The sequence below is a fragment of the Parambassis ranga genome, chromosome 15 (assembly GCF_900634625.1).
Source record: "Parambassis ranga chromosome 15, fParRan2.1, whole genome shotgun sequence".
Classification (NCBI taxonomy): domain Eukaryota; kingdom Metazoa; phylum Chordata; class Actinopteri; family Ambassidae; genus Parambassis; species Parambassis ranga.
This window is the reverse complement of record NC_041035.1, coordinates 7,632,653-7,654,024: the sequence shown is the minus strand read 5'-3', so window position 1 is coordinate 7,654,024 and position 21,372 is coordinate 7,632,653. Positions and strand designations below refer to the sequence as shown.

The following is a 21,372-nucleotide window of genomic DNA, read 5'->3' as shown; positions in this document are numbered from 1 at the left end:
TCAGGGGGCAAGACCTTTAGGATGAGTAGTTATTGAGCTAATATTGTGTCACAGTGGTGGTGCACTGTTACATGCTTTCACTGTGGTTCCTCATTTGCTTTATTCCCCCCTCTACTAACAGAAGCAGTTCCTGCCAGCAGGTGTCAGCATTGTACTTTTGGCTGTTCAGCCCCTAATTGTCATGCAGTCACTGAGCTAACTTTCAACTTTGTACTGTCTGTACCTTGTACAAACAGACGTTAGTGTTGCGTAATAACTGTCACACAGACAAGACAGACACATTTCAATCTATTGCAAACATTCCAGGCAATCATCAACGGTTCATAATACTATGTAAACTCCTTTATTACTGCATTTGACACTCTGTCTTTGTTAAATGAATGCACATGCCCGCTCTATAACATCCCACACTTCAGAGACACCAACAAGAAACATTATACTGATGACATTTGAGAGAAAGGCACTTTTCACATTATAAACTCCTCTATGTCTTTTCACAGTAATTTGAAACACTAACACAATTAATCAATTAACATCCATACATGTGTAGGTAGTGATAAACTATAAGGAACTTTCAGTCTAGTTGTAACGAATAACTTGACACACAGTGACATACTTACAGTTATAAAGCTATAAATACTACAAAATGAGTTTTTGTTATGTACCCTTTAGATATTACATGCATATATCGAACATGATTTGGTCAGTGTTGGAATGTACTGCTAAGCTTATAAAATAGAAATATAAAAAGAATCTCTAGTTCTCTTTAATTTATTAAAATACATAGTTTAAGTTAATATGTTTATAACCACACAATGGATTTATAAATCTTATAGATTGAAGGAATGTCAAAGCATTTTAAAATCCACCTTAAGACACTTCTTTTTGAATGGACTTCATGATTTTAAAATGTGCTGTTGATTGATGAGCTTCACGCCGGTTATTGACTCTTCTGAAGAGAAGTGTAATATTCCACCAACACCTTCCAGGCCTTGAGCGCCATGAAACCATCCGGAGGGTTCTCTCCACGCTGAGCCAAGTTTCTCATCTTGGTTCCAGATATGAACTCAAAGTCGTCATGTCTAAGAGAGCGAGGGGTGGGGCCGTACATGTCGGGCATTTGGGTCAATATTTACACATCATAATACAATGCAAGACAAGCAAAGAAAGTCTGATAAGCGGATACATGCACACACACACACACACACAGTCTGGATCCTTACATCTCTATGGTCATTCTCTTGAATTTTTGATCAAATGTTTTTAACCAACTGAAGTTCCACCTGTAACAAGACAAACCTGCACATCTTTCTTCACTCACCGCTCTTTGTCGTAATATTCCATAGCCTTTTTCGTCTTGTTGTAGGCAGCTACCTTGAAGGGGATGATCTCCACTGAGGTGAGGCCTGGGGCCATGGTGAGGACCTTTCCTCCATGAGTGGGTTCGTATAGGTCCTGTTTTGTGTCCGGGTGAGGCATGCCTGCAGGGTCTCGGCCAACAATGTAAAAGTTGGCTCCAGCGATCATTCTGGCTCTACAGTGCCATTGAACCTGGAAACAGGTTGGTATTCAATTACACACACACAAGCATCACATAGAGTTAGAAGGGATGATGCATACGCCACCACATCTCCTCACCTCTGTGGGTCCAGCATACATCATAGGTGAGGGGAAGATGGCAACAATGGTGGTGGCTGGGTCCAGAACACCCTCTTCCAAGACGCCAGCATGTTGTCTCATACGCCATTCCAGAGGCACATCGTCGTCTTTGGTCCAGCCACCAAGAGGGTGAAGCAAGAGAACAGGGTTTTTGTATCCTCGCTCCAGCAGACGGCGCTTCGTGTCGTGCATAAGCAGGGCATGACCATTGTGGACCGGGTTACGTAGCTGGAATGCAAATATGGCATCTAAGGAGGACAAAAGGCATAAAATAAAATTCATATAAGAGTATTCAGAGTGACATGCCACATTTTGAGAGCTAATGCATGATGTGACTGTCCTAAATATGTGAACAATATTTTACAGCTGTCACAGCAAACACGCTTGTCATGCTTTAACCCTAACCCTAATGAAATCATAATTTAGCAGCATATTGCTTTAGACAGATATTCTGTGTTTTCTTTACTTCAACAAATCTCTGAAAATTACAAAAACCAACAATCAAAAGATCCTTTTCACAAGTGCTGTGCCTGTATGGATTCCACATGCATTGTTTTAAATACTGTCTTTCATGGAATATTAGGGCGCTGTAGAAATGTATGTGATTTGTCACTTTTCATACGGCAGACTTCTGAGAAGAAATCAGAATCCTGATTTTAATGTCTGAGGCTTTTTTGTTCTATTTTAACACAACATTCTTATGTTTTTCTCAAGAGGTCACAAAAAAAATTAGATAATTACATCAAAGTCATCCTATTTTTTTTCCTGCATGTTAGATCTGCAGCAAAACAGAGTATCTATTTGTTTACTCAGTTATTTAGGAAAATAAGAACTGAATTTTGACAATTTCAAAAGGTTTCAGTTGGAACAAACATCTGACAAACTATGGAAGTTAGCTTTGGTGTGTTTGTAGGGGGCTGTGTACTTAACAAAGTGCAGATCTCAACATGCAAACACTGATAACAGCGTAGGAACACAACAACTGCCAAGATACACATGGGATTGTGGGGTTGAAGAATAACAATGTTGAGCACACAATTCATGTCAAAGTGAGTGAGAGAGAGAGCAAAAACATAATAAAGCTTCATTACGTTTTAGAAAGACACTGTCACAGGACACATCATGCAGCTTTACAGTTACTATACCTTGTTTACCAGTTACGTTTTGCCAAGTAGTTCTGAAAGACAAACGGTGAATGGCTAAATACACCGGTGTCATGTTTATGTTGCTGTGATGAATCTTTTATTATGGTGTATTTCAATAGTTACATTTCAGAAATCCTTAAACAAACTGTTATGTTTTGTGTTCCCTCGTTGTTTCTGAGTGTTTTTAGATTCTCTAACCTGCTTTCATGTCTTTGAACTTCTGCTTAAGCTCCTGTGGAGTGAGGCGGTAGTGGTCGAGCCCATCATTCCATTTGATTCGCTCCAGCACCTCCAGATCGCCACCTACCAGCCAGTCACCTCCCTCCATAACCATCTGCATAAATGACATATACGAAAAAGCACAGCACAGGTAAACACTGATGTACTGTAGGTACCAGAGGTGGTAGAATGGTAGAATTACCTGTCATACATGTCTCATTACCTTAATGTAAGGGTGCTGCGAACAAGTGGTGCCCCACTGTCTGGCGCAGCGTTCTTCCTTGCGGTGTGGGTAGAACTCTGGGTTCCTGAGTATAGCCACGCGTGAGCCCTGGTACTCCAGAGCTATAGCTGCACAGCCGTCCAGCTCCTCTTTGACCTCAGTGCTTACAGGCAGGACGATGGGAACAGACATGTTGATGGGGCCACCTGAGGCAGGGAAGGATGCAGTGATGTTTGTGGTGAAACAAAGCGTGCAAAGTGTGTGTCATATTTTGTTGTGCATTCTTCTAGGATAAAACATGATTTAGAGCAGTCTGAGCCAATCATCACTGACTGAACCCATCACTGCTCTTCTAGTTGGTGCTGCCTTTGTGGGGAGGGTGGTGCACTGATACTGTCCTGGCAGGACATGTGATTAATATGACAGTGCGGCTCGCTCTTACCATCCAGCAGACTGCAGAAGTGCAGGACCTGGAGGAACTCTCTCTCTCTCATGAAGCCCTTCAGAGGACTGGCCCAGCCCTCTGCCAATACCTGGACCCACTCCATATCCAACTGTGCACAAAGAATACTTAATCATTACTCCACCATCACATCGAAGATATCATGCTTTCACTTCAGAAAGGAGGGTCTAAGTGTAGTATTCCTGCTCCCCTTCCTGTGAACTGGAGTCATGATTACCTTGTTGATCTTTATGGTCGGCAGTGTGGTCGCATCAACCACAGCAAGATTGAGCTTGTTCTCTGGAACAAAGAGTTCATTCACCTCCTTCATGATCCCGCCTGGTACAATATTCTAAACAAACATGGAAACAGGGATTAAACACGTGCCTAAACAAAGGCACTGGGTTTTTGTTCTTTTGTTCTTTTAGCATTTAAACTGAGTATTTCAAAATCACCACGATAAGAAAACACTAGTACTGTATATGAATACTTTTAGGATGTAATGTAAGCAAATATTATATTATTATTATATTATTTATTATCATATTTTTTTTACCCCACTCGAAAAAGTGAAAATGCTTCTCCAGAGCTAATAAATCACTTCTTTAAACCCATAGTGTAGTACAACGTCAGCAGTCACTTTACTCAGGCAGCATTAATGTAACTTTTCATGTACAGTATTTAGAAATTTATGTGCTGACTATGCCTGATGAGAAAGACTGCCACTGGACTAACAAGTCTCACAAGTCAATACATGTGTTGTCTGCTTTCTATTTACGGTTAAAGTGCTGGCTACATCTGAGATTCTAGTTTCTTCTCTGAATGTTTTTGGCTTAAGTTTCACTATCACTATAAATTAATAATGTCTTTATGTGCTGGAATCCTCAATGGTTACATACAGCTGTACTCAAATATATGTAAAAACATGTTTTTGAGGCATTACTTGACTGTCTGTCATGTACATCTGTTCACTGAGTTGCCCTGTTGACACAGTATTGCTTGTTTTTTTTATTATCTCACCACCTCAGTGACAGGGCTACAAAAGGCTTTGTCAGTTTATGGGTGGAACCTTGACAACAGAAGCAGTTTAATGATTCACATTTATTAGCACTTTGTGTGTGTAGTTAGGATATTACTTTGATAAGACCTGATCAGGGTTACACCTCCTTTTGTGATTTTGACAAACAATCAAAATCAAATAACGTGAACTCTAAATGGATTTGTTATTCCTGTCCATAAGCCCTATGACCGGGAGATGCATGAGGAGTAAGTTGAAGCCCACAGTCAACAACCCCAGCCCCCCCCCCTATGAAAATGTGGCAGTTCAGTGAAAAACATGGTACTCTTGTCCCTAAATTATAAAACTGAATGATTTAGAAGATCCTTTACCCTGCAGCCATTACATTTTTACAATACTGAAATGACCTTTCAGCTGTAATGCTCTCAAATAGTCACCATGATCAGCTCTGTCTGTCTCTTGGTAGTATGTGTTCCCTTGTGCTATCATTGTTTAATTATTCCTTAGCCATTCCTTGACCGTACCGACCTTTCTTTGGGACTAAGCTATCAGCCGCTGACATTTACATCACTACACCTCCCCACTGTTTAGTAATGGAAGTGTTGACATTTGTTCTGTATCTCTTAAGTAGGAAAGCTCTATATGTGTTGCTGTGTGCTTCCTCCATCGTTGATATTCTTCACACTTGGAACCCACAAGTGCACTGCTGTGAGCAGTCAGACAAGCCGCACAGGACAGGCAGGCAGCTGCGCTGGCCCGCAGGGTGTTAGGACCCCTATCCCTACTCGAGTGTAAGTAAACAACCGACAATTTGAAATGACTCTTCAGCAATGACATCTCAGTAGAAAACCTAAGCCCAGCTTAGATGGGCTCCTTTCTAGCTACCTGTTGTGAATCTCTGCTATGTGCCCTAGCTGCAGCTGTATTAGCCCCCAGTCAGATGACCTTTATCATCATGGCGGTTATGTCAAAGCATATGATTTCCATTTAATAATGTCGCTGAATAACTGTTATGTGTTTTTGTTTTTTTCCTTCTTCATTCTGATATATCACTTCAATCCACCACTCATGACAAGCTGCAAACAGCCCCATCTGGACAGGCAGTGCACTAGTGCACAAACAATGCCCATCACAACAGAACTGCAGCCTGACACAGATGGATGCTGTGACAGACACCACATTAAGGTGGGCGATTTCTATACAAATCTGGACAAAAATGGGCTGTTTGTTTAACTGTCCTCAGCAGAGAAGCCAAGGATTCTAGCTTGTCTCACCCACCTGGTCCATAAGCAGCTCCAATACTTGGCTGAGACATTCATTTACAGTGAGATCCTCAGTTTTGAGAACAAGCTCCGGTGCTTCAGGACGCTCATAATCTGAATCGATCCCAGTGAATCCTAGTAAGACAAGAAAAAAAAACATTACAATGTCAAACCATGTCTGTGTTGATAATCCACTATAAAGGAATTACAGGATAATTACAACCTGTAGCCTGTAATGGTACAAATCACAGAGCAAAGGCATGCACAACACTGGAAGAAAGTTTACTGTGGTAAATGCTGTCACACAAACCTTTGATCTCTCCGGCACGAGCCTTCTTGTAGAGTCCTTTTACATCCCTGCTCTCACACACTTCCAGAGGAGCGTGGATAAACACCTCAAAGAACGGCAGGCCAGCACTCACATGGATCTTCCTCGCCTCATCACGGTCCTGTGGTGGACAATAACAATAACATCAACAGTCTACAAAGGTTGTATTCTTTATAAAACAGCACAAACCAACAATGTTGATGTTTTCTTACTTTGGCAAAAGGAGAAATGAAGCTGGTGATGCAAACGAGGCCAGCATCGGCAAACAGTTTGGCCACCTCAGCCACACGCCGGATGTTTTCCTCCCTGTCTTCAGCAGAGAAGCCCAGATTCTTGTTTAGGCCATGGCGAATGTTGTCGCCATCCAATGAGTAGCAGGGGATGGCGTGGGACACAAGATACTCTTCCAGGGCAAAGCTGATAGTAGTTTTCCCAGCACCGGACAAACCTTGCAGGAAAAAAGCATAGCAAGTGTGGTGAGCAGCTCATCAGATGAAACAACATCCACTCTAACTGTGTTTTTACATTGCAGGAACTAACTGGCCATTATAGGCTATTTTAACCTCCTCTTGAATCAGGGCAAGATAGAGACATTGATTTATTATGTGTGAGCTTGGTGGATCCTGCACCTCAATGGAAAAAGGCTGCAAAGGATAAGAGGGTGGTTCCTGTAAACATTCAAAGCAAATGCAGTGGAGAAAGCAACCTTGTGATTCACGTGTGGCTACCTTACGACCTGCAGGAGGCAGCACATAAGAGACATAACAGAGATTTACCAGTGAGCCAGATGGTACAGCCCCTGAAGCCCCCCCTGGTACCAACGACCTGCCCCCTTTTGCTTCTGCTGACATGGTGGGCCTGGTACACCACGTTGGTTGACCTGTTGAGATCCTGAAAGACAGGAACAGAGACGCACACTGAAGTGAAACTGCTTCTGCTTGCATGTATAAAAACAGGAGGCTTGTCTTACTGTATACCTTCAGGTCAGATGATTTGTATTTACACACCCCAGCTCTGCTTTTGTCTGCTCAACCTTTTGTATACTCCGAGAGCCAAACCTACTGTTGGCTCTGACATGAAACAAATATAGACAAAATATGTAGCTTAGGTCTGGAGTAACACAAACATATGATGGACTTATATGAACGTCGTTTCGAATTGCAAGACTGGTTTAACTCGTCTTAAATGACGATGTAGAGCAGGCTGTGGATGAATGGGGCTGTATTGACTTGTAGAGGGAAGGGTTTGAGAAGGGAGGCATGGAGGGAGGGAGAGGACTAGCTGGACAATGTGTCCAGTGTGCTGCCTGCGGACCAGTGATGATGTGGCAGTGCTCGTGCCCACACGTTCACCCTCTGCACCCACTCTCCCTTATTCCCTCATCCTTATGCCCATAACCCCTCCACCCAAAGTACTTTAGCATACCAGACACCGTCATGTGCTATAACAGGGATTCAAATGTGAACATGTGTTTGAAGTGGATTCTTTTTATACAAGAAAACACACACTTGATTCTAAAAACGTTTGAACCTGACACACACACAAAATCCTGCTTCAGTCAAGGAAAGACAATCCTATCAAGATATCAGGTGAGTGGGGGGGGGGCAAACAGGGTTTCGACAATGTCCAATGTGGTGGGAAAATACTGAATCATATTATTTGTCCTTGTATACTGCCTTGTTTAAGCTAATCTGACTAGACATGTATGTGCTAGATAGAGAAGAACTGCACCTGCATCACACTCACAGAAGGTTATAGCTTGCAGACACAATATCTCACATTATGCCTGGTGGAAGTTGAAGGAGTTGAAGGACATTTTTAACATAGAAAGATGTAACCGCCTCCTGCTCAGGGGGGAGAACCACTGAGAGCTGCGTCAAAGCTGTGGCTCCATGCAATTGCTTGTAATAAAATATAACTTTACAGTGATCATTTTCAGAGTCTTTCCAGAATCTTTATTTTTGCCACGACACCAACCTGCACAAAGTTGGTGGGGCTAAGACAAAAACAGGGCACACTTTCTTTCCTTCCATCACAGTCTCATCTTTCCGTCTTCCTTCCATCAGTTTATTTTTTTATAAGAGAGCGGCTGTGGTCTTCATTTATTTAAGACAAAAAAGCTCAATCTACCCTCTCTTCACATTTGCATAATTTAAGCTTTATTTTTTCTTTCTTTAATTAATTTTGCTCGTTTTTTATCTGCAAGCTAAAGAAGAAGAAAAGCAAAGAAATTAAAGTCGCTGTCAATATGATAAGACCTTATGTAACCCTTTTCCTCTTCCTCCAACTTCAGCATCTGTCTTCGGTCTCAGGAAACTTTCTCAACTTAAGCCATCTCATATCATATCATCTCACCTCATCTCATCTCATATCATATCATATGATATCATGTACATGCAATTCCCACTCATTCCCATTGTTAAACTAAACATATTTTACTTATGTTATAATGCTAACATGTGCTTATAGCTGCAATCAGTAACATCCATCAGGTCATTATTTTATCTATGCGGATGATTTTAAGAGGATGGTTAATATGCTGTGGATTATTTGGATTGACTGCCTGTGCCACAAATTGCCTCTTTATGTCTGAGGGCACTGCCAGCCAGCAGCATTCCTGTGCAGCATCAGTCACACTGGCTTCTTTCTCCCCCCCTCACAAGACCCCCTATGTTATGAATGGGCCACACTGACATGGATACTTTACTACAACTGGCCTATTCAGAGTCAAGACAAGTCTGGAACCATCACACCTGGAAGGACAGTTGAAGACAATGAAAGTGACTACGGCCAAAAAACGAGCTTTAAAAAACAACTGACATCAAGACAGCACAGTTACAGCATACTGATTTTTTTCTTTCTTTCCAGACAGTTGAAATATATAATTACTGTCCGTTAATATTTACATGACACATCTTTGGGAGGAGTTCTACATTTTGGGCGCTGGCAGTTCTGCCTGTCTCTCACACACAGACACTTTTTTAGTATGTTTCAGGCTGATGATCATTGTTTCTTTCCCGTTATCTCCACATCTACTCACCGTGCGAAGCTTTTTCACTCCGGACATTTCGCTCTGGCGCTGACCGCTGACGGACCGCTGGACACCGGGATCCTGGATGGTAAAAGGGACTCTGTCGCTCGGCTCGAGTGGTAAAAGCCTGCAAACTTTTTGGACAAGGTACTACAAGAGGGCGAATGGAGGTTTAAAAGAGACTCTCAAGACACGTAGCATTCCGCTGGCCCGGCCCACGGTCCTCCCTCCTCCGACGTCTAAACATTTGCATAAATTGCTCAATCTTAGAGGGGACCGCGACCGGCAGGACTGGGTTCGTATATACCGTACATAGGATCCTTCTCAGCGTCCATACGGTGGATAAAGAAGACTTTGGTTCAATAACACTTACTCCAAATGCAGAATAAGTTTCTTTTCTGTTTCTCGTGTGTCTTTTTCGAGCTAAATGAGTTCAAAGATGAACCGTTCCGGACCGTTAGCTTCCGGCCGCAGTTTATCAATGAACTTTTAGCTAATGATAAGCTGCACAGATAAACTCAGAGCTAACAGCAGGAGGCTAAAGTTGCATCTGCGCTGCTGCGCATGGAAAATGATGTTTGTAACTATTCACTTATAAATGAACACCGTATGATATCTATGCTAACATTCAAAAGCTAAAACGTTGACTGACAGTTTTACATGTCAAATATTTGAATTACTGTGTGTAACCATGTGCTGTGAAAGCTTATAGCGTTGACTCAATGAATTACACTTAAATAAACTATGTCAATATAGACTTTGCTTTATTAAACAGCTCTCCAATAGGAAGAAGAATCATTTTGTTATTATAAATAGCCGAAAGACTCGGCAGTTTCATTTGGTAACAACAACACGTTATGATAAAGCTATAAAGCTGTTAAAACTGTAAAAGTTAATTGGGTATATTGGGCAAATAATAACACTTCCGGGTTGTTTCTACCAAAGACGCCAAAGGGGCAGATTATTAGTTTAAAGTTGCTGCACAAGATGCAAGAAGCGTCGTTTTCATCCATAACATATTGTTACCGGCCTTTTACCACAAGCAGGCCACAGTCTGTTTTTTTATGTAGGCTAATATTTGTGTTGTGTATCTTTAATTAGTTTCACTGTGTTTGTTGATCTCCAATCACAGTAAACATCACTCAAAGGAGCAGTTGCCTTTGTGTTGTGACTCAGGCCAGCATCATAATACTTTGATTCCTCCCATGTCAGTAAGCATTGAAGAGAGTATTTTACTCCCCCCAAAAAGTTATAGTGGTTGGGCTTCAATCATCATAAAATCTCACTAACCATGATGAAGGGTTACCTCTAGTCCCTAGTTAGCGCTCTTAAATTAGAGTGAAATATTTTAGTGGCATCTTTCTATTGGTGGCTGGAATATGCTCACACAGATGCAGCACACTCCACGTCAGACAATATTTTACTGCTTTATTTACACTGCAAAAATGCTCAGAGATGTGCAGTAGTGATAATGAAAGCTTGCAAAACTAATACTTATTGTAGAGGTGACATTGTAATACTGTAATGGTAGACAAAGTTGAAATTAAAGGTAGGGTAGGAGATTTCATTCTGATGCACTTTTTGTTAAATTAGTGTAACTTTTTACAATCTGATAGCAACAAATTAGTTTGGCAGTTTCACATTAAAACGAAGAATATTAATCATCTGTGGAAGCTATCAAACGCTAAAAACATCAGCCAATCCTCCGGGTGGACCCTGCATGGAGTATTGGCTGCTTGTCACTCTCTTCCTGCTCTGTGCACACCAGAGAGGTACGTGCATGATGGCCGAAGTCACAGAGTGCAGCTCGTCTACAGGTAATGTTTATCCATGTGATTAGGAGGCGTGGCTTCGGGGTAAGCTCCGAAAGAAAGGGGCGTGTGTGTGTGTACTTTCGAAATCTGGCTGACTCTCACTGAGTTTTCAAAATCTCCTACCCTACATTTAACTCCACAAGCGGGGATCAAATCACTTTTCAGAGTAACCAGATCTGCCTTTCTCTGAGTGATGAGACAAAGGAGGAAAAAGGGGTGCTTCATTATATATGAGAAACATTCATTTCATTTTGGCAAATCAAACACTATAAAGCCAACCTCCTTAAGCATTGTTGAAAATCTGACATTCAGCCTCAAAGTCACAGCCATTGAGCAGGTCTTTGTAGTGCTCTCTGACATCTCGATAAAGCGGCATGGAGCCCTGCTGATCAGTCAGACCGGGGAAGGTCACAGGCTTCTCATTGAGCAGCGGCTGCAGCCTTAGGTCGTCTCCCCCACAGTCGTACAGCACCAGGAGCAAGTTGGCAACATAGGGCAGCATGAGGCTGGTGCGGAAGGAGCGCTGGGCCTGTGTGGCGTAGTTGGTTGATGTCAGGGCATCGTTGTCCTGGAAGAAGCCTAGCAGGCTAATCAAAGGAAGGAGGGTCTCCGCATGGCCGATCTGGACTGTCACAGCTTCAGTCACCTGCTGGTCTAACCTGATAGAGACAAAAATACAGCAGAGTGTAACTCAGAATACGTTTGAAATAATGAACAAATTATGCACAGCAACAGAAGGAAGAGAGGATCAGGAAAATGTAGCATGATGAAACAAAGAGGTGCACTACTAAAAACCTGTTTGATTCACAAACACTACAGAGAGATGAAGCTAGTACAACTATGATGGATGCAGCAATTGATGTGCTTCATTCATGTTGCACCAAAAGGTACAGTTCGGTCAGTGATGCTGCCTTATTGTTAAAAAGTTGTTACTTCCTTGTCAGTACTAATGGGGGCTATGAAAAGGACTCTTTTCAGACAATGAATAGTAAGAAATGTCTGTTTGATGTTGCAGAACTGAACATCATTTTTGTCAACAAATAATTATTTTATTGGAAAAATCAGAGACCTGAAATGTTTGATAATTGTTCACAACGTTCATCTGTTAACTTATTATAACAATTAATTGCAATGGGATAAGATTAAGAAGAAGAAGAAACCTTTATTAGTCCCACAATGGGGAAATTGCATAAGCCAGCTGTTCATACATCCTTGTCTAAACACAAGCGGGAAATTACTTAGAAATAGAATAACAAGCTGGAAAACATAGAGTACTACTCTACTGTCTATATTAGACTTACTTGTTCTCATTGACTGCCTTATCCAGACGGCTGAACACATCATGGAAGAGGATACAACTCGACTTCCTGTTGATATCATAACCATAGGCTCTTTTCCAGAATTGCTTGAGGTCGTTTGCGTACTCCATAACCTGTTTAAAGAAAGTGGTTTAAAGTAACACATGTACACAGCTTGTAAAAGACACAGAAAAACCTTTGGGGCAGTGGCAATGCAACAAGTTTCCTAAAAGGGCAAATTTGACCTTTAACCTTACCCTCAGAATATTTATTTATTCAGATATAAAGACTTCTGTCTTCTTTACATTATAATAATAGATGCAAGCATGCTTTTTTTAGTGTGATTAATAGTAAAATAACTTAAAGCAAGCACTTCAAGTTATTATACATTAAGGATCTCTGTACAACATTTAATGGGGCTACCACGGCAAAAACGCACCTGTGCGTCGACCTCATCGAAGAGCTGACACCACGGGGACTTCACAGTCTTGATGGCAAACTCATAAGCGCACAGGTAAAATGCAGCCTCTGCCATATCTGCAACGAAAAGATTCCAAGAATACATTTAAATCGATCTCTAATAAACGGGTTATTGTGAGTTTAGATTTTATGGTTCATTTCAAGAGTTTTTGAATTAATATTTGAATTCACCATATGACACTTTTATTTAATTTCCAATTCCTGCCAATCCAACATTGAACAAATATAAACTAATTAAATATGCACCTGGTGTAATATCTGAGCACATTGTTTTTACTAACTCCGATCTAATTATGCTGGAAGGTGTGATGAAAAAGAAAAGCTGCATCAGTCGAAGTTCTGCTCTGTATAGGGAGGAGGTGTGGACCTGGATCAGAATAATACATCTGTGGGCTGTACAACAAACAAATCCTTATCCGATCACATTCAAACAATGTAGACCTCGTAACCACAGACACACCTATGTGTGGTAACTTCACTAACACACGACAAATTAAGATAACACAAAAACTCGCTACATGTAGCGTAAACGATAAACAGAAATGTTTCCATGGGACGGACCTACCTGGGACACATGTTAAGATAAATAACATTTCTAATCTGTGTAGTCTTTGCAGCTTGTTGTGTTGTAGTGTGAAGCTAATAACCTCTGCACAATATAAAGAAATTGGATTAGAGCTCACAGGTGCATGTTAATCTGACACTCCCCTCTTTCACTAACCGTCTGTGATGTGACTGTATAGGACTCCAAGGCGGTCTGCAATCTTCTGCTGCACCCTCATCATCTCCGGCCCCTTCTTGAATTTGTCCAGCTCTGTCATGGCTGATGGGTTGTTATCAACTTCCTGCACAAACCTGGTGCACTGGTCAAAGAACCTCATGAGGGCGTCGTTCACCGCATGCTCAAACTCCACATCTGCACAGAGACAAGAGCAACAGGCTACAGTGTAACACTATACACTAAAGGGGATGGACCATGAGGTGTTTTTCCACCACAGGGTTGTGTTTGCCAGAGCACTGCATCTAATCTGTGCAGGATCTCTTTAGGTGAAGTCATAAATCATTATGGATTCATGACATCACTCCATTAGCCTGATGGATCCTACACAGGGAGTTAACACGTGTGGAATGTCCTAATGGCCCACAGGTTCTGCAGTGGAAAAACACCTACAGGCCATAAAAAGTAATGCATGGCTAATTGTTTTTATGCATACTGTGACTTTATTTAATAACTTCTTTACTAATTTGATTAGTTTATTCTTAATTGATCATATAGATATTACTATGTTGGATTTAAATTAAGACTTAGATTTATGCAGCTCATATTTTTTGTGTAAGTCTGATTTACAAAATCAAATTACAGTGAGAACTGAGATTTATCGTCATCATCTTACCTGTGATGTCCCACAGCTCTGTCAGTCCCGCCTTGAAGGACAGCGTGCTGTTGACACATCTGTGCTTTGAGCTGGTTATGAATTTGATGAGTCCACCTCGAAGTTTCTCCTCTGAAATCAGTGAGGGGAACAGCTTTGACAGCCTGACAGCCAGATGCTTGTGGTCCTTCACACCTTTCTGAACGAGGCGGCCGTCCATGTCCTCGGTGTACCACATCTTCCACTCAGTCTGGATCTCACGCAGCCAGCTCTGTTTACCCGACGCCTTGTGCAGGACGAGGTTGTAGAGCTTCTGCATCTTCTTGATGTTCTTGGCTGTCGGGTATCTTGTGCCGTGTCGTATTATGGCGGTCAGGTGGATTGGTCGACATTGTGGAGATGGAGGCTGTAGGATGGATCTGTTTACAGCCAGTATGTCGTCTCTGAGGTACGGGTTCACTTCCTCATACCTCCCCTTTGTGCTGAAATATTTAGAGATTGCGGGTATGTTTGATTCATCCTCCGGAGTCACAGCGTTACCAACACAGAGGCAAAGTCCAGCTAAGGCTGTAAAATGAATAAAAGTAATTTTATACAAAACGATCGGCATGGTACTCGGCATGTAGCTTGTTTGTGAGGCCGTGTACAGCGGACCTCGACCTCAGTGACGTGATCTATGTGGGACCGTCCGTCCAATCCGTCCACACAGGGGCCCTACCCGGAAGTCTCACACATAAAATGGGCCTGAATCAGAATGGTGGAACTGAGAGTTAAAGTTAACATTTCATGTACACACCTGAATGTAAACCGTGTTTCACATAAACGTTAAAAAAGACAAATATATTTAAACATTCTCATTATATGAATAATCGTATTGTAGATGTATAATAAGTATAGCAGTTCATTACAATTTTTTGTGTGTACCTAAGAATGGTCAGTAGATGGCAATGCTGCACCATATGAGTGCAGTTTTTCTAATTCTGCCTTGAAAAGAACATGGTGTTATTTATATATATATATATATATATATATAAAACTCATGAAGAGTTACAGGTGTCCTGTGAGGAGCTCCTTTCAGTGACACCACAGATAGACCAAGGATTATCCCTCAGATCAGCTTCAAACTTAACAGTGGTCTTTCCATGTTCCCTGGTGATATGCCCATGAAGTTTGAATTCAACAGGATGAACAGAAGGACTAAGACCCTTTCATCAAATAGCTGATGCCAAGCCATGTTAATAGCCTCTGTTACTGAGACATGTTGTTTATTGTAGTTTTAGTCAATGAAAACTAAAGAGACATTGCTTTGTCTGTTGGTGAATGGTTGTTTTGTTGCTGCTTTTTTGTCTCTCATCTCTGTGGATTGTAGTCAAATGATCTCCATAATTCCATTGGATGCTATCTGTAGAGTCACCTGTACAGTCAAAGCAGCCATTGTTAACCTTACCCCAGTCTCTGTAACTTAATTATTTGGCTCCAGTTATTTGTGTACCTTTGTGAATCCCTGTCTTCTTTAACTATTAAAAGAATAAAGATGCTGTGACTGTATGTCTAAATTTTGGCAGATTTCTTGGACAGATGGCATTCAGCCTCAAAGTCACAGCCATTGAGCAGGTCTTTGTAGTGCTCTCTGACATCCCGATAGAGCGGCATGGAGCCCTGCTGATCAGTCAGACCGGGGAAGGTCACAGGCTTCTCATTGAGCAGCGGCTGCAGCCTGAGGTCGTCTCCCCCACAGTCGTACAGCACCAGGAGTAAGTTGGCAGCATAGGGCATCATGAGGCTGGTGCGGAAGGAGTGTTGGGCCTGTGTGAGGTAGTTGGTTGATGTCAGGGTGTCGCTGTCACTGAAGAAGCCCAAGAGGGTAAGCAGGGGCAGAATGGTGTCTGCATGGCCAATCTGGACTGTCACAGCTTCAGTTATCTGCTGGTCTGACCTGACACACACAGGGCAAAGAGCACTTACAGTGTTTACATTATATATTATTAATAAAAGAAAATACATTTGTATGGACTGCAGGTTGGTAAAAGCCCCCTTACTTGTTCTCTCTTGCTGCCCGGTCCAGTCGGCTGAACACATCATGAAAGAGGATGCAGCTGGACTTGCTGTTTATGTCGTGACCATAGCCTCTTTTCCAGAATTCCCGCAGGTCGCTTGCATACTCCATAACCTGTTGAAACAGACAATTCAAATCTAGCCCCATAGAGTGTGCGTGGGAATATCCTGAGATGACAGTTTGTTCAGGTTACCTGAGCCTTAGGTCAGCATGTACTACACAATACAAAACACTCTTTCTTATGTGAATAATAGGCTACCAAAGCGTTTCTCAGTAAATGAATAGAGAGCCTAGTGACAGTGTACTTTCCCCTTTTTCATTCCTTTTCTCAATTGCCATTTTCTTCATAACCTTATAGAAAAATAAGCATAAACATTATTATAAATTCCACACATTATAAACATTATTATTACATTTATTTTTAGAAGATTCTGGTCTAGAATCTTGGCAGTGTACAGTGTCACAGGTATGTTTACAGTTGTCAGTGGATGAACTCTTATACCAGAATAAAATTAAATGACAAAAAACAGGGCTGCTCATCCTATAAAAATGTAAACTTAAAACCACAGACTCATGTGTTTTGCTAAGTTCAAAGCATGACTGTTGTAAGCCACAAACACCTCCTGGCTATAGTCATCAGCACTGTAAACATCATAGCTTAAACAAAATAAATATGTGTGGTAATATAGCAGTCTACTGACACGCCTACCTGTGCGTCGGCCTCATCAAAGAGCTGACACCAGGGGGAGTTCACGGCCTTGATTGCAAATTCATAAGCACACAAGTAGAGTGCAACCTCAGCTTCATCTGCGGGGGAAGAATTAAGTGGTTTTGTCACATAAACGGTGCGAAAAAGAGGTGACATCCCCAGAAAAAAGCGTAACAATCTTAAGTGTAACACAGGTATCAGTGCTTAAAATGCAGACGCACAAATAATCACTAAGACATTCATCACACTGTCTTCCCAAACACACGTGTTGCTTTTATTTTAAGTAACACAAAGATTCGAAAATGCTTCGTTTTCTGTTGATAAATATCTGTAACAAACACATGACCCTGACTAATGTGTGGGACAACACACTCTACAGTAAGTGTTTCTGACCATGTGTGATGAGACTGTATGGGACCCCAAGGCGGTCTGCGATCTTCTGCTGGACCCTCCTCATCTCTGGGCGCTGCTTGAACTTGTCTACCTCATGCACAGCTGATGAGTTGTTACCAACTTCTTGCAGGAACCTGGTGCAGCGTTCGAAGAACCTCATGAGAGTATCATTCACTGCATGCTCAAACTCCCTATCTGCACAGACAGAAAATCAGTGGTGAAAATGCATCCACATAGAACAGTCATCACTGTCTTACCTGTGATGTCCCACAGCTCTGTCAGTCCCGCCTTGAAGGACAGCGTGCTGTTGACACATCTGTGCTTTGAGCTGGTTATGAATTTGATGAGTCCACCTCGAAGTTTCTCCTCTGAAATCAGTGAGGGGAACAGCTTTGACAGCCTGACAGCCAGATGCTTGTGGTCCTTCACACCTTTCTGAACGAGGCGGCCGTCCATGTCCTCGGTGTACCACATCTTCCACTCAGTCTGGATCTCACGCAGCCAGCTCTGTTTACCTGTGGCATTGTGCAGGACGAGGTTGTAGAGCTGCTGCATCTTCTTGATGTTCTTGGCTGTCGGGTATCTTGTGCCGTGTCGTATTATGGCGGTCAGGTGGATTGGTCGACATTGTGGAGATGGAGGCTGTAGGATGGATCTGTTTACAGCCAGTATGTCGTCTCTGAGGTACGGGTTCACTTCCTCATACCTCCCCTTTGTGCTGAAATATTTACCAATCATTGGTATACTTGAATCATCCTGAGTCACCACACAATTAAATAAACAGGAGACAAAGTAATAAAGGATGGATCTGTGGAGAGACTTTAAAGTAATGGTTCATGCCTGTGCAGAGTCCAGTCCTGTTTATTTACCTAATTTCCTCACCTGAAAGCTAGAGTCAACATATTTTGTGCAACCTGAAAAAGAGAAGAGAACTGCATGGACAGAAAGTAGAACAACAGTATGTGTTACACTCAAAGTTTGTCATGTGGCGTGTTGCTGTGAAGTTGTTTGGTATGGAGACAGGGCGGTTGAGAAGGAAGCCCTTTGTTTTATTTACTCACTCAAACCACAACTTTCGCTTTGGCAACACGCTCAATCAAGCATTCAGGAAAACTGCACAACGTGTTTCAGTGTAGCAGCATAAAATCCCCGTTCAGTTCTGCAGGCATAGGCGTAGCTACCATTATATATGAGGGGGACGCCCCCCCCCCCCACACACATTTAAAAATGGCCCGTTTGGACCCCCCAACATTTACTGAGTAGGAAACTCCACCTAACACTGTTTCGCTTGCTCGTAAAAAAACTCCGTTCCACTTGGTTCATAAGAGAATAACGGAGCTAACAAAGCCAGTGGCTTTCTTGGGGCAAGCGTAAAACACTGCAAAGAGAACTCAGATGATGAGAAGACCACTGTGTTAAATCAACACATGCTGATGGTATTTCATTGATGATATATATATTTGAAAGCTGACTTATATTGGTTGTTAATTGAAAAGTAAAGCACAATCTATCTCCATCTCTCTACTCCATATTTGAGGTTGATACTGAGAGTGAGTCAGAGGCAGGGCCATCATGTAGGGCCAGTGGAGGAAGTTCTATTGCTGAGGTGAGTGATCACGGACATTGAGTGATGACATGAGGGAAATTTGCCAGTTTTTTTGTCTCTGTAAATGAGAGAAGGCGGCAGATATGGAGGCTTTGTATAATCTGTTAGTGTAGTAGCACCAGTGTGGTTGACAAAACTGTTGTTTCACTTTATTAGTCCAGAATTAGTTTCTGTTTGTCACCGTGTTTTAAAATCAATGAGTTTTTGTTGAATCTGTCTCTGAAATAGTCATTAAGTGTTTACTTCTGTAGGTAAAATAGTTAAACAACCTGTTAAAATCCGCAGGAAATCGCAACTACTGATGCACTTTTTTTCACCACCCACCCACAGAAGGTGCCCCCCCCACACATTTTTAATGCTTCCTTCCTTCTATTTAATCTTTAATCCTCATTTTCCAGCCAGTTTTTACTGTATTTCGATAGTTGCAGTTGGTCTGCTGATCTTATTGAACTTTTTTTCTGCTGTGTTGCCAGAGTCTCAGTCACCACTATTGGTTAATTTGATTGCTGCTAAGCACATTTTTCTTTGATTTTTTTCCCATAAATGCTTCTGTTTGGTCTGTTTAAGTGTTTGAGAGGTTGTAAAACTTAAAATCTCTATTTTAACTGACTGACAGTTTGTCTGTTTAAAAGTGTGTTACCACAGAGACAAACATAAAAACTTATTTATCAGACATTAAATATTACATCTGTCTTTTCAGCTTCAGGTATTTTTACAGCCTCTTCATGCAGTGGAAGGTCAGGCTGGAGGCTTGTGCTGTCAGCATGTTGTGTCTTCTTCTTCTTTAGGCTGTTATCTTTAGGAGCCTCCACAGCAGATCATCTGTTTCCACCAAACCCTATCCCCTGCTTCCTCACACCAACTTCATGTCCTCTCTTAGCACATTCATGTATCTCCCTTTTGGCCTTCCTCTTGAACTCTTGCATGGCAGCTCCATTCTTCTACCAATATATCCACTGTCCCTCCTCTGCACATGTCCAAACCATCTCAACCTAGCCTCTCCATCTTTGTCCCCAAAACAGACACCCTGAGCTGTCCGTCTGCTGTGCTCACTGGAGATCTTGTTCATCCTCTTGTTTATTAAAGCTCCAGATACAATTCCAGCCTTCTATTAAAATTTCAGTTTTGAAAATGTATTCAACCTTCTAAATAACTTCAGCTCAGATTTAAGCAATCCTTCAGCATGCAGCAATCAAACACATTTTCTTGTTTGCCACGTTAGTGTCTCTCATTCAAGCTTTCACTTTTGATTTGTATGCCTTGACTTGATCCACAACATTTTTGTCATGTGTAGCACAGAGGCAGAGTCACCAACACATATAATTAAACACATTAATTAAAGGTAATTCACAAAGGAGTCACATACACTCAACAAAAATATAAACGCAACACTTTTGTTTTTGCTCCCATGTTTCATGAGATGGACTTGAAGATCTAAACGTCATTCCAGATACACAATATTACCATTCCTCTCAAACATTGTTCACAAATCTGTCTAAATGTGTGATAGTGAGCACTTCTGCTTTGCTGAGATAATCCATCCCACCTCACAGGTGTGCCACATCAAGATGCTGATCTGACATCATGATTAGTGCACAGGTGTACCTCAAACTGCCCACAATAAAAGGCCACCCTGAAATGTGCATTTTGTTTCTGCTTTATTGGCGGTCTGGGGACTCAGAACCAGTCAGTATCTGGTGTGACCACCATTTGCCTCATGCAGTGCAACACATCTTCTTCGCATAGAGTTTATCAGATTGTCTACTGTGGCCTGTGGAATGTTGGTCCACTCCTCTTCAATGGCTGTGCGAAGTTGCTGGATATTAGTGGGAACTGGTGCACGCTGTCGTATACGCCGGTCAAGCACATCCCAAACATGTTCAATGGGTGACATGTCCGGTGAGTATGCTGGCCATGCAAGAACTGGGACATTTTCAGCTTCCAAGAATTGTGTACAGATCCTTGCAACATGGGGCTGTGCATTATCTTGCTGAAACATGAGGTGATGTTCATGGATGTATGGCACAACAATGGGCCTTAGGATCTCATCACGGTATCTCTGTGCATTCAAAATGCCATCAATAAAATGCACCTGTGTTCTTCGTCCATAACAGATGCCTGCCCATACCATGACCCCACCACCACCATGGGCCACTCGATCCACAACATTGACATCAGCAAAGTGCTCACCCACACGACGCCACACACGCTGTCTGCCATCTGCCCTGAACAATGTAAACCGAGATTCATCCGTGAAGAGAACACCTCTCCAACGTGCTAGACGCCATAGAATGTGAGCATTTGCCCACTCAAGTC

The 21,372-nt window shown here is 42.0% G+C and overlaps 3 protein-coding genes across 3 annotated transcripts; all 3 read right to left on the bottom strand.

The window, feature by feature from the left end:
- Window positions 1-320: 320 nt before the first annotated feature.
- Window positions 321-9,805, bottom strand: LOC114447586 (bifunctional 3'-phosphoadenosine 5'-phosphosulfate synthase 2-like). Its single transcript, XM_028423957.1, has 12 exons — window positions 9,337-9,805; window positions 7,073-7,187; window positions 6,509-6,744; window positions 6,279-6,417; window positions 5,985-6,103; window positions 3,927-4,040; window positions 3,689-3,800; window positions 3,247-3,452; window positions 3,003-3,138; window positions 1,639-1,907; window positions 1,322-1,551; window positions 321-1,082 (listed from the first exon to the last, which is right to left on the bottom strand). Exons 1-12 carry the CDS (start codon window positions 9,361-9,363, stop codon window positions 941-943), a joined length of 1,845 nt encoding a protein of 614 aa, XP_028279758.1. The 5' UTR covers window positions 9,364-9,805; the 3' UTR covers window positions 321-940.
- Window positions 9,806-11,345: 1,540 nt separating this feature from the next.
- On the bottom strand, window positions 11,346-14,984 carry minpp1a (multiple inositol-polyphosphate phosphatase 1a). Its single transcript, XM_028424288.1, has 5 exons — window positions 14,314-14,984; window positions 13,641-13,835; window positions 12,879-12,976; window positions 12,443-12,573; window positions 11,346-11,800 (listed from the first exon to the last, which is right to left on the bottom strand). Exons 1-5 carry the CDS (start codon window positions 14,912-14,914, stop codon window positions 11,425-11,427), a joined length of 1,401 nt encoding a protein of 466 aa, XP_028280089.1. The 5' UTR covers window positions 14,915-14,984; the 3' UTR covers window positions 11,346-11,424.
- Window positions 14,985-15,752: 768 nt separating this feature from the next.
- Window positions 15,753-18,352, bottom strand: LOC114447640 (multiple inositol polyphosphate phosphatase 1-like). Its single transcript, XM_028424028.1, has 6 exons — window positions 18,333-18,352; window positions 17,708-18,258; window positions 17,451-17,645; window positions 17,058-17,155; window positions 16,332-16,462; window positions 15,753-16,228 (listed from the first exon to the last, which is right to left on the bottom strand). Exons 1-6 carry the CDS (start codon window positions 18,350-18,352, stop codon window positions 15,844-15,846), a joined length of 1,380 nt encoding a protein of 459 aa, XP_028279829.1. The 3' UTR covers window positions 15,753-15,843.
- Window positions 18,353-21,372: the final 3,020 nt, after the last annotated feature.